Source organism: Lichenostomus cassidix, chromosome 13, assembly GCF_008360975.1.
Source record: "Lichenostomus cassidix isolate B80296 chromosome 13, HeHo_3.0, whole genome shotgun sequence".
Taxonomy (NCBI): Eukaryota; Metazoa; Chordata; class Aves; order Passeriformes; family Meliphagidae; genus Lichenostomus; species Lichenostomus cassidix.
The window spans coordinates 17067144-17079610 of NC_139494.1; the positions used below are offsets into that span (position 1 = coordinate 17067144).

Genomic DNA, 12467 nt, shown 5'->3' on the forward strand with positions numbered 1-12467 from the left:
GCTTTAATGCTCTGCTGACATTACAGCTCGATGGATCCAAAGGTCACAAGCCTTTCTTGGTGATGGGGCGGGAAGAGGAGAGTCATTCCCCAAAAATGCCAATGAAATTGTGCTAAAACCCCAGGAATTTCACCTCAGCTACAGCAATGGGTCTCTACCAAAGGACAGTGTGATCAGGAATGTCCATCAGGAAATAGAAATTTCATTTTCCATGGCAAAGCTTCCCTGCTCCTCGTGCTTGTCAGTGAGCTCAGCTCTGCTCTCTAGCACTGAAGCATCACTTCAAGGTGCAGGCAGATAATCATTTTAATGACCTTTTCTTTCTTTACACACAGCAATTGGTCAGAGACTGACTGAGCCAGGAGAGAAGCACATTAAACCTCAGAACACTTCAGCAAAACTGTGTTTCACCAGCTCACAACTTGATTTTCAGGGCAGGTTCCACTTACAGATCATCACCTCCTGCAAAGCCTTCACTTTGAGCATGAGCTGTTGTGAGGAATGTGCATTTTTGCTCAAATTATCTCTACCAGCCAACCTCTCCACACCCCAAATTGGGCTGGGTTCTGAACTTCAGTCAGAGCTTCTCCATTTCAGTAAGCAATCCAAGCCCAGGTGCTTAATCACCCAGTCTGCTACTGGTGTTGCAGCTGAAGGAACTGGTTTTCAGCCTCTCTCAGACCCAGCCACACAAGCTGCACTCTTTATGCCAAAAATCTGACATTGAATGGTATCTATGATTTCTGTTTTTTTCAAGGAACCACTTCCATCTGGTAAAAAGCAGCAGGTATTTTACTACTTCATTTTTTTTTTTGATGAAGTGTGTTTTTTGATAGCTGTTTTGACTTAAGACACCTTGTAAGGTTTGAATGCTGCCACAATACATGAAGAACGATGTTTGATAAGTTTATTGTAAACATTTCTGCATTTCTTTGATTTCCAGGATTGTCATGGTAGCCAAGCATATAATTTTATACACATAAAAGTGATAGACAAGAGGTATTGAAGAGCAGCAATGCCTCAGTACAGAATTTCAACCTTGCTTCTCTATTCTCAGTCACACAATCTCATTAGCTCCAATTTTATCCACAGCTCAGCTTGAGGAATTGGTTTCATGGCAAGGCTGGCTCTAAAATGACACAGATGTGGCAGTTTTATCCTAGAGACTTACCAGACTCACACCAGCACATTTACATCACACAAAGAAAAATATTTTAAAAGCTTCTAGACCATGTAAAAAAAAAAAATTTACGTGTCTTTTCCAAACTCAGTTTTCAGTTATTACACAATTACATTCGAACATGTCACAACATTTCCCTTTGAAACCATAACCTAGAAACATCAAACAATCATCAGGAAACCTGAAGCCCCACCCCAGAGCACCCAGATCCTTCAGAAAATTGTGACTTGGCAGTCCTCAGCAGCTTGGGGTTACTGCTTGATTTAGGCAAGGCATTTTGAGCTCACTGGTCCTTTTCTCAAAGTCTGGACCAAATGTCTCAAGGTAAACCCACTGGAGGAAGCCAGAGCATTCACAATTTTCTGTTCCCAGTGTTGGAGGCATACAGAACAGAAGCAAACCCACAGCACTGTACCAGCTGCAACAGAGCAGAACCCAAAGTCTCTAGATCCTTGCCTAGTCAATGAGAATTAATCCCTTAAGAAGTGTTAGGTCTAGGATTTTGGATTGCATTATATATTTATACATATATAAGGACGTATATATGTATATATATAAATAAAAATAAATAAAAATGTCACATTCCCAACACCAAGTCAGTTTCTTGTTTTTGGAAAGTGGTTAATGCGGGAGCAAAAGATGCAGTGGTTAAAAATGACCCAACATCCCCAGAAGAAATGATATGAATAACAAGGACATTTTGGTATAAAGTTAGTAGTCAAATTCTCCAAGGACGTCTTTTGGTTTTGCTTTTGAATTTAAGAGCCAAATGTAGTTTTTAAACCACCTCCTTGATCTAACACTTGGAATTGCCGCCGTTGTCCAAATTCGTGGAATTTTTGTTTTTCCTGTAACGTCACTTGGTTCTTGGCTACTAACCTTTCATGTTACTCTTGGATTTGTCAGTTTGCTTGCCTGTGGGGGTTTGGGCCTGCTGCCCCTGCCCACTGGAAGAGGCTGCCTGCTGTGCTGCTTTCTGCTTTAACATTGTCCAGTCGAATGTGTAGTCATACTGGTGGTTCAAGGTCCTGCAAGAGAAGGAAATATTCTGCTGTAACACATCAGAGAACACCAAGCCCTGCCTGAAATCCCACAACTAGGGGATAGCTCCTTCTGTAAGCTGCTTTAGAGATTATGAATGGTATAGAAATGCTAAGTGTTACTAACTTAAAGGGATTCTTGCAGCAAGCCCAAATACCAGCCAGCAGCATTTACTCACTGCTTGCACAAAGGTCTGCACTAGTGGAAGCAGCACTTCCTCCCAGCCCAGCTCACCCACTGTCTGCACTGAGCTTCTGAGCTTTTTTTTTTAAATATATCTATATTTCAAGGAGAGACTGCAGTATTGTACATCATTGAATAGGAATTGCTTTAAATTCCAGAAACCTGGGGGGAGACCTGAGAGATCAGTACCAGCCCTTCTTTTGACAGATGCTGCTCACTGCACAAGGTGGAATTTATGTTCCAGTTGCTCTAACAAGCTCAATGAAGCAGGACTATTCTCCTCCACTGAAATTTATCTCCTGGGAACCACTGCTGGGCCCATCACCAATTTCCAAACATAAAAAGCTTCAAAGACTTCTACCAAGGGGTCAATTTCTTAAGGTACTTCACACAGAACCTGAAGTGTGGGCTCAACCCTCTGGTCACATCACACAGTGCAAAAACAAAGAGAATCTTTTCCCTCTATGTTTAACATTGAACAATAATTTTCAGGTCCTTTAAACAGCTTTTGAAGCTTTGAAATGAAAGAAAATCCCAGAAGAACTCCCTACACCACACACATGGAGCTGCTCTCTGCACTGCCAGTCCCACAGAGCACTTCCCAACTGGATCCCTGAGAAGTTTCTGTACTTTTCCACTTGGAGACTGACCTGAAAAGAATACGGAATAATTGCCTCAGATACATGTAATCTGGTGCCTCTTCAAAGCGCAGGCCACGACAGTAGTTCAGATACATGGCAAATTCTGCAGGGAACCCCTGGAAAGCAACAGTGTTAATCAAGCCATGGCTTGCAGCAAAAGATGGACATCTGTCTATAACAGCAGAGAAAAACTGGTTGAAGATGTATAAATTAGTTCCACTCTGCCCCCAGTTGTTAATTTATTTTGTATTTCAGCAACAGCCCAGGTACACATTCCTTCCCCAGAGTTGTTACCTCATGCATGGTTTGCAATCTTAAGTTCTCTGCTAGCAAAAACTTCATCATACAACTTTATAAAGGACTTTGTTCATCCGAATTAAACCTTGTTCTTATTAACTAAGTCTCAAAAATAAGTGATTATTATCTAGTAAGAGGTTCACTCCTGTTTCCTTGATAGTCTACTTGAACATAGCAGAGACAAGGTCAGTTAACAGTATTAAGTGTGAAAACTGGAATTATGAAAACCTCTTTCAAAGATTTGCTGCTTTACGTTTTTATACATTTAATATATAAAATTTGTATCCAAGCCTGCCTGTAACAGGTAATAGTACACAGAGCAGAGCTGTAAAAAAACCACAGGGTGTAACAACCCTGGGAGTGTTCAAAACCACACTGGAAGGAGCTCTGAGCCACCTGGACTAGTGGAAGGTGTCCCTGCCCAGAGCAGGGGGTTGGAACTGGATGATTTTTAAGAACTCTTCCAACCCAAACCATTCCATGATTCCCTGAACACTTCAACAGTTTGGGAGATGCTGTCAGACTCTAGAGATGTGCAGGACTAGAATGTGCAATCCTTGGAGCTGCTGAGGCGCAAAAAACCCTCACTGTTCTCAAGGGTATTTGTTAAGAAGCACTTGGATGCCACAGTGCAAGAGAAATCCAAAGATTCAAAGGAAAACCTTGGAAAAACAAAGATTACTTGCATCCAATTCCACTTCAGCCTCTACCTGAGCTAGGGCAGACAATATGAACCTTCCTGAAGAGGCAGAAAGTGGATGTGGGCAAACCAGCTCCACCTTGGTTACTTATTTACTTCTGCATGTAAAACTTGCGCTGTAAAAGTTGGAGAGCTGAACAAGCCTCACCTAAGAGAGCTCTGAGCTTGCACAGCCAACAGTCAGCAAGGGCTGAATGATGGTGCCATGAACTTTGCCAAGGAACAGCAGCAAATGCTGCCCTGTTACACACATTCCCAGTCTTGCTGGGTGGCCAAACACGAGGCACCCAGTGCCTGCCAAAGCAGTATTATTCAGCAGCAAATGCCATGTGAGTCTATTTAATATATTGGCTCTGGTTTAGAAAAAAAAAGCAACAACAAACAACAAAACAAACAAGAAAAGAATTTCCATTTCACAGTATGACATCATTTGGAAACTCTTACCTTACACAAAACCTCAACTGGAGTGGACATTTTCTTTTCACTAATCTTTTCATACTTTTGCTTCTTTGTTGCAGCCTGTGGAACATGTAGGTCACAATATAAGAGATATTGTGCAACACTGGATTAACAAGGACAGCAGCAAAAAAAAAAAAAAATGACAAAAATCCTTTGGTCAACCATAAGTATTTTATGTGAAATCTCCAAGTCCCACACACTTATTGCAAAGAGAATGAAGGTCAATCTGGTATTAAGATTTGGACACAGTTTAATACCATTTGTCGCAGTCTAATGCTTCCATCACATGGCACAGCTCGTGTAGTTCTAGCTGCTGCTTTTGTCCATTAAACACACCAGACTTGCAGCTACACTTGCCAAAGTTGTATTAATTCCCACTCAGTGCCCCATTCAGGGCTGCCTGGTGGTTCAGTTCCCCTTACATTCATTTGCAGCTGAAGAGTTCCAGCGTCCCACAAGCTGCTGCCTTTTTACAAACGAGCAGCTGCAACACCAGTGGAATTTCACAACTCTCACACGGAGGAAGAAAAACAATTAAAACACGAAAATCATCACTGGAGTCTATATAAGTGAAGTATTTGCCATGTTTGGAGCTGGCTGCCATACATGGGAATCCTGAACAAGCCTGCTGCAGTTAATAATTACTCAGTTGTGCCATAACCTGCACTGAAGATACCACTGAGGCTGAACTTGCCAGGCAGAAGATTATTTCCATGCTCTCTCCAGCAATTCAAAAAGCCACTAACAATGTTATTTTTTATTTCCCAAAAGGGCCTCAGCCTGCAACAGGACAATAACTGGCAAAGATGATGTCAGCTATTGTTTAGCATAGATTTTAAGACAGTCCAACAATGCACATTTTGCCTGCTGCGTAAGAGGCAGAATCCACAGTCTATAAATACCAAGCTTTGGGAAAAGCTGCTTTGTACAACTGAGGCTAAACATTATATAAACCCACCTAGCAGGCTGAAGCATGATACTCAAACATGAAAAAAAAAATAAAATTAAAAGGGTGGGGGAGGGAAAAAAAGCACCACAACGTACCTTTAATCCTTGCCAAGGCAGACTGGTTCTGTTAAAGTACATCAATACATAGCCTAGAGACTCCATGTCATCCCGACGACTGCAGGAAGGAAGGAACACAAAGAATTACAAATTCTGGCATTTCGTGCTTTATTCCACAGTGCAAGCATTCAAAACTTTAAATTAAAAAAATAATTAAGGAATAAACCCTAGAGAACCCTAAGACAGGAAGAGATCCTATTCATTTTTCAAGCAAGGAATACTCTAGGTGTCATGTATTCCAAATTTCCATCTGCAGTTACACTGATTTGGGAAACAAAAACTTTGGAATACAAAAAAAAAAAAGAAACACTGAATTGTCTTTCCTGCCTTCTTAAGTAGCTTGGATAGAAACTAAAGATTTTCCTGTAGGAACCATGGAATGCATTGTAAGAGAGAATGAGGTTAATGAGGTCAATCAGGCTGTAGCATCACGTAAGTAAATTTCTTCCCTGAACCTTGGCTCAGTCTGGGATCAATCCTGACCATCTGGCCCCAAAAGGGCATTGCTCCTTTCTTCCTTTCCTTCTGTTAAAAACCCCTGAGCTGTCTCTGATTTTAAAGGCAGCTATATTTATTATAAAGGTGCATCAATCTGAGAGAGGTCCCTCTGCTTTCATCCCACAGAAGTCTGTTCCAAGGCAGCTGGAGAACTCCAAGTGATCCATCCACAGATTTCACCCAGAACTTGCACAGAAATTCTCACGCAAAAGGCTGCAAATGTTTTCTGCCCTGCACATGTTCCACATCCCCACTCTGTGGAACCAGAATAAACCACTGCACTTTGCTCACAGCTTTCCTGAGTACCAAACCAGCACAGTTCACTGAAGTGGAAAATACACTCCAAGATTTTTTTTTCCTCTTGGCAAAGTTGCCTCTTCCCAGCTGTGGTAAAAACAGATTTTTCCTGACTGCCCCTCTGCAGCTGACATCTATTTAATACGAGGCAGAAAAATGAGTTCTTTTTCTCCTCCCAGCTCCTTTATGGGGACAACCTGGTGGGTTTTGCTGCTCCTCTGCCACCCAGAAAAGGATTTAAAGGGTAGCAGGACAGAGTCTACACCTACTACCCCAACAAAGGATCAAAAGGCTCCAAGTGGTACTGCAAACAGGATTCCACACAAAGGTGAGGGTAAAACAGCTCCCCAGAAGTGGGAACAAGCTGTAACCTGATCTATCTACAGATCTTGGTACGAGAAGAAAGAAGTTGAGGATGTTTTGTGTTATAGCCAAGCCAATATAACCAGAACTGCCTGGCAACCCCTCAGCTCATGTGCCAGCTCTCTGACCCTTTGGGAAACAAAGGAAAAGCTATCCCAGGAGAAAATCAGCTTGGATCCCTAAAGCTTTTAGCACAAGGCCAGAAAAGCACTGCCGTGCCTAGGGAAGAGAGGATTGGCTCTCTCCCCTCAGCAGCAGCTACCTCTGAGATCATCTCAGCTGCAACACGAAACCACAGACAAAGGGATGAAAAATGATACTGAGCCCACAAATTCCAGCCTGCAAAACTTGCTAATTCTATCAGAACTGCAGATTTTAATCACCAACAGCATTCTGTGAACCTGTATAGGGGCCATGATATAAAATGATGTTTTCTGAGAAGGCAGTGATAAATTCAGAAGCAATAAAGGGATTAAGAGTTTCCATCCCCCCCTCCAGTTCATTGTTTTAATGTTTAATGTCATGATCTCGTAGTAGAAAACATTTAGTCCTGTAAATCTGTAATGGCTACATTACATTTGAGAATATATTGATAAAAGCAGTTTGCTGGATTTGGAGAACAGGACAATCCTCTCCATTATTAAAATGGGTAACACTGCAAACAGCTCCTTGAGCAGAGCTGTCATTACCTACAGGAAAACATGTTCTGTAACAGTTAAAAGTACAGGACTAGAGGTTGAAATATTCTGCCATAAGCTCCAGAACTGGTTTCTCTTGATTACAGGAATGCATTACTTCTTTGCCTCACTGCTGGCTTGACCTAGACAGTTTAGCAGCTTTTAGCAAGCACCAACCTACATTTCTAATTATAACAGGATTCCCATTACCAGCAGATATGGTGTAAAATCCAACAAAATTCAATTTGTGGTGTCCAACTAAATTCAAAAGCGACATCCATTTTTTGCAGATCCCTCCCAGTGAGGGAGGGATATCAGGTGTGAGCACAGGTATTCTCATATCAGAACTGCTTAGGATCTATGAAATGCATTTATTTCAGAAGTGACACCTGTCATTTACCTCCCTGAGCCACACACCAAACTGGCTTAAATAATGACACTGACAGACAATAAAATACCCTTAAGGAAATTAAAGTAAAAAAAGAAACATGGAGCATTTTAAAGCACCATTTGTGGGTTACATTTTCTGCTGAAGTTGACCACTAAAAATTCTGTCATTCCCATTTTGATTAAAACACAGGTCAGAGGCACAGACATTCATGGAAATTTTAACTATCTGAGAGAGGTAAAGCCCCACTATTGCAGTTATACATAACAATATTTAGGCACAGATGTAAGGAAGAGAGGCATCCCTTGATATACCATTTTTAGAGCATTTAACACTTCCAGAGCACTGAAGTGCTCTCTCTACAGGACCAAAGCTAGGATTCTGTAGGAACAATATGCTTTTGATCCAGATGATAAAATGTTTGTTGATTAAGCAAAGCTCAAACATATAAATATCCACCCATGTGTACACAGCTACAGACATGACTGCACCAGAAACTAAAATACAGTGTGACTGAAGATATTTAAGTCTCGCTTGAAGGCAAAAGGAGAAATAATAGCTTACTAACTTGAAGAAGTGAGAAAAGAGGACACAGACACCAGCTTTAGAACCCTTTCTGGTTACAGAAAGGACTCTCAAGCCAGTCAGCAGTGGTGCCAACAGGTACCAACACATCAGCAAAATGCACCATTTTATTTGTGAAGGGCTTCTGACACACCCACATCAAAGTCTGGCTCAGCCTTTAAAAAGCCAAAATAATATGCAGAACATCCACCTGATGTCTGCAAGACACACAGTCTCTTCAAGAAGCAAATTAGGTGCTTGGATTTTTCCCCCATCTTTGCACAGGCAGCCAAAAGGAAGAATACTTGCAAAGGAATAGATACTTTTCATATAAAATGAGTTCAGACTCTTCAGAAGTTTACAAAGATCACCCTGCACCCTTCCAGAAGGTTGCACTCACCTCTGCTCAATGCCAAGGTGTGCATTGATGCTGGCATACCGAGCTGTGCCAGTGAGATTTTTGTCTTCTCTGTATGGTATGTGTTGCCTTGTCCTGTTGTCCCGGTACTTTTTGGCCAAACCAAAGTCAATAAGGAATAACTTGAAGAAAAATGAAAATAGGTTAGATTCCTATCCAATTCCCGAAATTCCCAACTTCTTTCACTAGGCATTAGCTATGTTTTAAGACACCCAGACAATGTAACAGCCTACAGTTAAAAGAAGCAAAGTAACAGTGCGGAGGCGCAACCAGCTTTAACTAGTCAGTTAAAAACTTCATAGTGAATTAGCTCAAGCCTTTTCTCAATCCCCTGGAGTAGATTAAATGGTGCCACTCAGCATCTGCAGCTTAGTTCTACATCTATTCTATGTTACTATTGTAGCTGATGACTGCAGTGCACAGCTGAGGGAGGAAGATGTGTGAAAGCACACCCTGAACCCCACTGGCACCAGAGCAGGTCACACACACAGAGTTCATGCACATGAGGCACATCCTGCACCCTCCTGTCTCAAAAAGAACAGTGGCCATTCTGCAGAGCACAAGGCCAAAACCTGCCACAGCAAACAAGACAGCTTGTTCTTGGCTCATTTCAAGGCTCCCAGAACATTGTCACAGCAGCAGGACGAACTCGCTGGTTTTAACACAGCCAGGAAGCTGGAGCCGAGCAATGGGATCCAGTTTGGGTTTCTAATAACCAAGCTTGCCCAATGACTTGGTGTTTAGCAACCTGAGAGTGTGGTAATTAGTGTGTGGTAATCAGTGTGCTGCCAGCCAGCCCACCTACAAAGGGTAATCCAGGCTGTACCTACTTGGACAAGATTTCAGGACTAGGTAAAAAAAGCTGAGGCAGAAAGAAGCACATAAGGAATGTTTCCAATTCTAGCACTCTGATTTCAGGCTACAAATCCTGATTCCAACACTAGATTAATGCTACAGGATCAAGGACTAAAATCTCTACAGACTGATCAATGCTGCAAAAGTAACTTGGGTGGGGGAAGAACATGATGGAAAGAAGGTATTTAAAGTTTGATCAAGTCTCAGTAAAAACCAACTCAGAATCACCTTAAAGCTTATTCCAGAACTGAAGATACATCTTTAAAAGCAAACTGGAGACTGACAGGTAGGTGTACTGAGAACTACAAAGTGACACTCAACATGAAGTATCCAAGATACTGAAAGTTTCTGAACCGTACAGTAGCTATGGTTTAGAATTCTGATTCAAGAAGATTTACCAACTCCAGCAGTCTAGACAGAAAAAAACAAAGCTAAAAACCTCCTAAACTACTGATGTCAGAGCAGAAAACCTGGGGTTGACGTCTTGCCATGATTTATATGCAAACACATTTGCTGTTCTGGTGAAAGTCCTCCTGAAAGCCCAGAATGCTTGGAGCAAAGGGACATAAACTCAAGTTTTTAAATCAACTACACTGCTCAGACAGCTCAGCAAAGTGTGGGGATGGGCTGTGTTGCACCACCAAAGCTGCCACTACAGGTAGTTACTCACAGAGCATGGATATATTCCCAGCTACCAGGAAATCACTTGGTATGCCAGGAAATATTAGATATTGAGTCCCAAAGCAGACAGTATAAAGCTCTATGTGATTACTAGGCTGCAACTTTCCTAGAAGCAAAGCCTGAGCTCGAATGCAATCCCTTGTTTTCTGATTAGGTCCACAACACAGACCTGTAACTGGATATTATTTTACAGCACCAGCTTCCCTGGAGAAGTTTACTCTGCTCCCTAGCTTAGGATCAGTCTGTATTTCCCTGTGGATGGGTAGATGGCAAAGGAATGAGTCCCTCCTGGAAAGAAGGAAGCTGGGAGACACAGCCCAATTTAGATGAGCACAGAACGTCCCAATGCCACATTCCCAGATAACCTCACACCACCTTCACTCTGGTTGTTGCACTATCAGCAGGAAACTGGAGAAGTAGGGCACCATTTTTGCCAAGAGCAACGAGAGAAGCAGATCAAAGTCTGTGCCTCTGATAAGAAAGTTTCAGAAGCAGACAACAGAAGCCTGTCAGCTTGTGTACAGCAGGAATCCGCCTGGGATTTTATCCATGGAGATATTGTGGAAAGCTATGGACCAATGGCCAAGCTTCTCAGCAGTGATTCATATTCAGCATTTCCAGCTGTCTTGCTACCAACTGGCACATGTCTTCCTCTCTCTGCAATTCATCTTCTCTTCCAGAGTCAGAAATACATTATGCACTACAAGATAAGCTCCTGCTTCTCCAAGACGCAGCTTGTTGGAGTAATTTCAGTTTTTAAGCACAACGGATGAAAATGTTAAAAGTCTTCATTACGTATTTGGGGTGATTTTGAACAAAAGCTGCACAGGGAGGAGTCTGGCTGAAGTGATAACAGAACTTCTCCACATGCATGCATAGAAAGCCTTCAGGAAGGAAGCCTTCAGGAAGGCAAGCAGGAACCCTGCTATTTTCACCAGGGTGCCATGTCTATCCTTCACCACATTTAGGAGATTGCCTTTTGAGTTGGAAAGACCAAAAAACATCAAACCTGCACCTGAAATCAAGCACGTACATTTAGCCCTATCAAAAAGTTTAGAAATAATTCCACAATTTAAACAAGCGCCACAGGGAAACATCTTAGTAATGTTACATGTTTGCCAAGTATGTCTGAATAATGCCAACATAAGAGGTGCTTTTGCAAGGTCTACATTCTCCAGAAAAACGAAATAAATTAAAAAAATTAAAAAAGAAACCAAACCAAACCAAACAAAAAAAGAAAAAAAAAAAAAAACCAAAACAAAAATAAAGCACATGAATTTGGGGTTGAGGTTGGAATAGGAGACAGTTCAGACCTGGTTTAATCCTGAGAAAGATGGGTCCTGAGAAGTACTAACAGTCATGCTTCTTTTCCTCTTCCCCACTGGAGATTCTAAACACTGAACAAACAATAGAGGGTGGCAGTGCATCAAACAGTCTTGCTTACATTGCAACATTGGCCGGCGCAGACAGGCAACACCGAGGCGTTCGAGAAAGAACAGGGTAGCCAAATGCCATCCTTCTTCCACCAAGCACTGTACTTTTCAAAAAAACTCTGGGTTTCCATCTTTTTGAGTAGTATTATTTTTATTATTTGTAGTAGTATTTTTTTTTTTCCAAGGAGAAAATTTGACAGATGGGACAAGGTAAATTTCAACTGTGAGCCGCTCCAAAATGGCACTGCCTTAACCAGGGATAGCAATGGTGACATTTGGCTCTATTAAAAAAGGAAATTCCAAGTTTTTTTGCTTACAAAAGCAGCCTTTGGTTCCACAAACTGCCCTTCCCCCAAAAGACATTTAGAAAAAGTAAATCTTCAGTAAGGAAGAGGTAGAAGGCATTTAGTCACCTTAAAGTTTACTTTCATAAGCATGCAGGGCTTATTTCTAGCAGAGCTGGAAATTCATCTTTTAAGGTGGGAGCAAAATTTCTCCCAATCACCAAATTAAAATTTGGGAAAAAAAATCAATTTAATTTTAATTTTTTTAAATATAACTGACAGGAAGCTACTGGAACAAGATTACCATGCTGTTCTAGTCTCTGTGGGTGATTTTCTTTGAACTGTGTGGAGTCTTGCCTAAAAACACCAAAACTACACTTAGTTAAAAAAGAAATATGAAATACTGTATGGTGGCAAGTGTTTCCTAGACAAAGGACTTGATT

The 12467-nt window shown here is 41.5% G+C and overlaps 1 protein-coding gene across 3 annotated transcripts in view; it reads right to left on the minus strand.

Annotated features, from left to right (window-relative positions):
• Window positions 1-12467, minus strand: part of CSNK1A1 (casein kinase 1 alpha 1) — a 31972-nt gene that overhangs the window by 3935 nt on the left and 15570 nt on the right. Inside the window, exons 5-10 of one of the 3 annotated variants that reach the window (XM_085074036.1) lie at window positions 11621-11704; window positions 8754-8893; window positions 5546-5624; window positions 4487-4561; window positions 3055-3161; window positions 2096-2208 (exon numbers count right to left, since the gene is read on the minus strand). In XM_085074036.1, the coding sequence (XP_084930162.1) occupies window positions 2096-2208; window positions 3055-3161; window positions 4487-4561; window positions 5546-5624; window positions 8754-8893; window positions 11621-11704 (598 nt within the window). Of the gene's footprint in view, window positions 1-2059; window positions 2209-3054; window positions 3162-4486; window positions 4562-5545; window positions 5625-8753; window positions 8894-11620; window positions 11705-12467 lie in introns of all 3 variants that reach the window. The other 2 variants (XM_085074035.1, XM_085074037.1) reach the window with 2 other exon arrangements.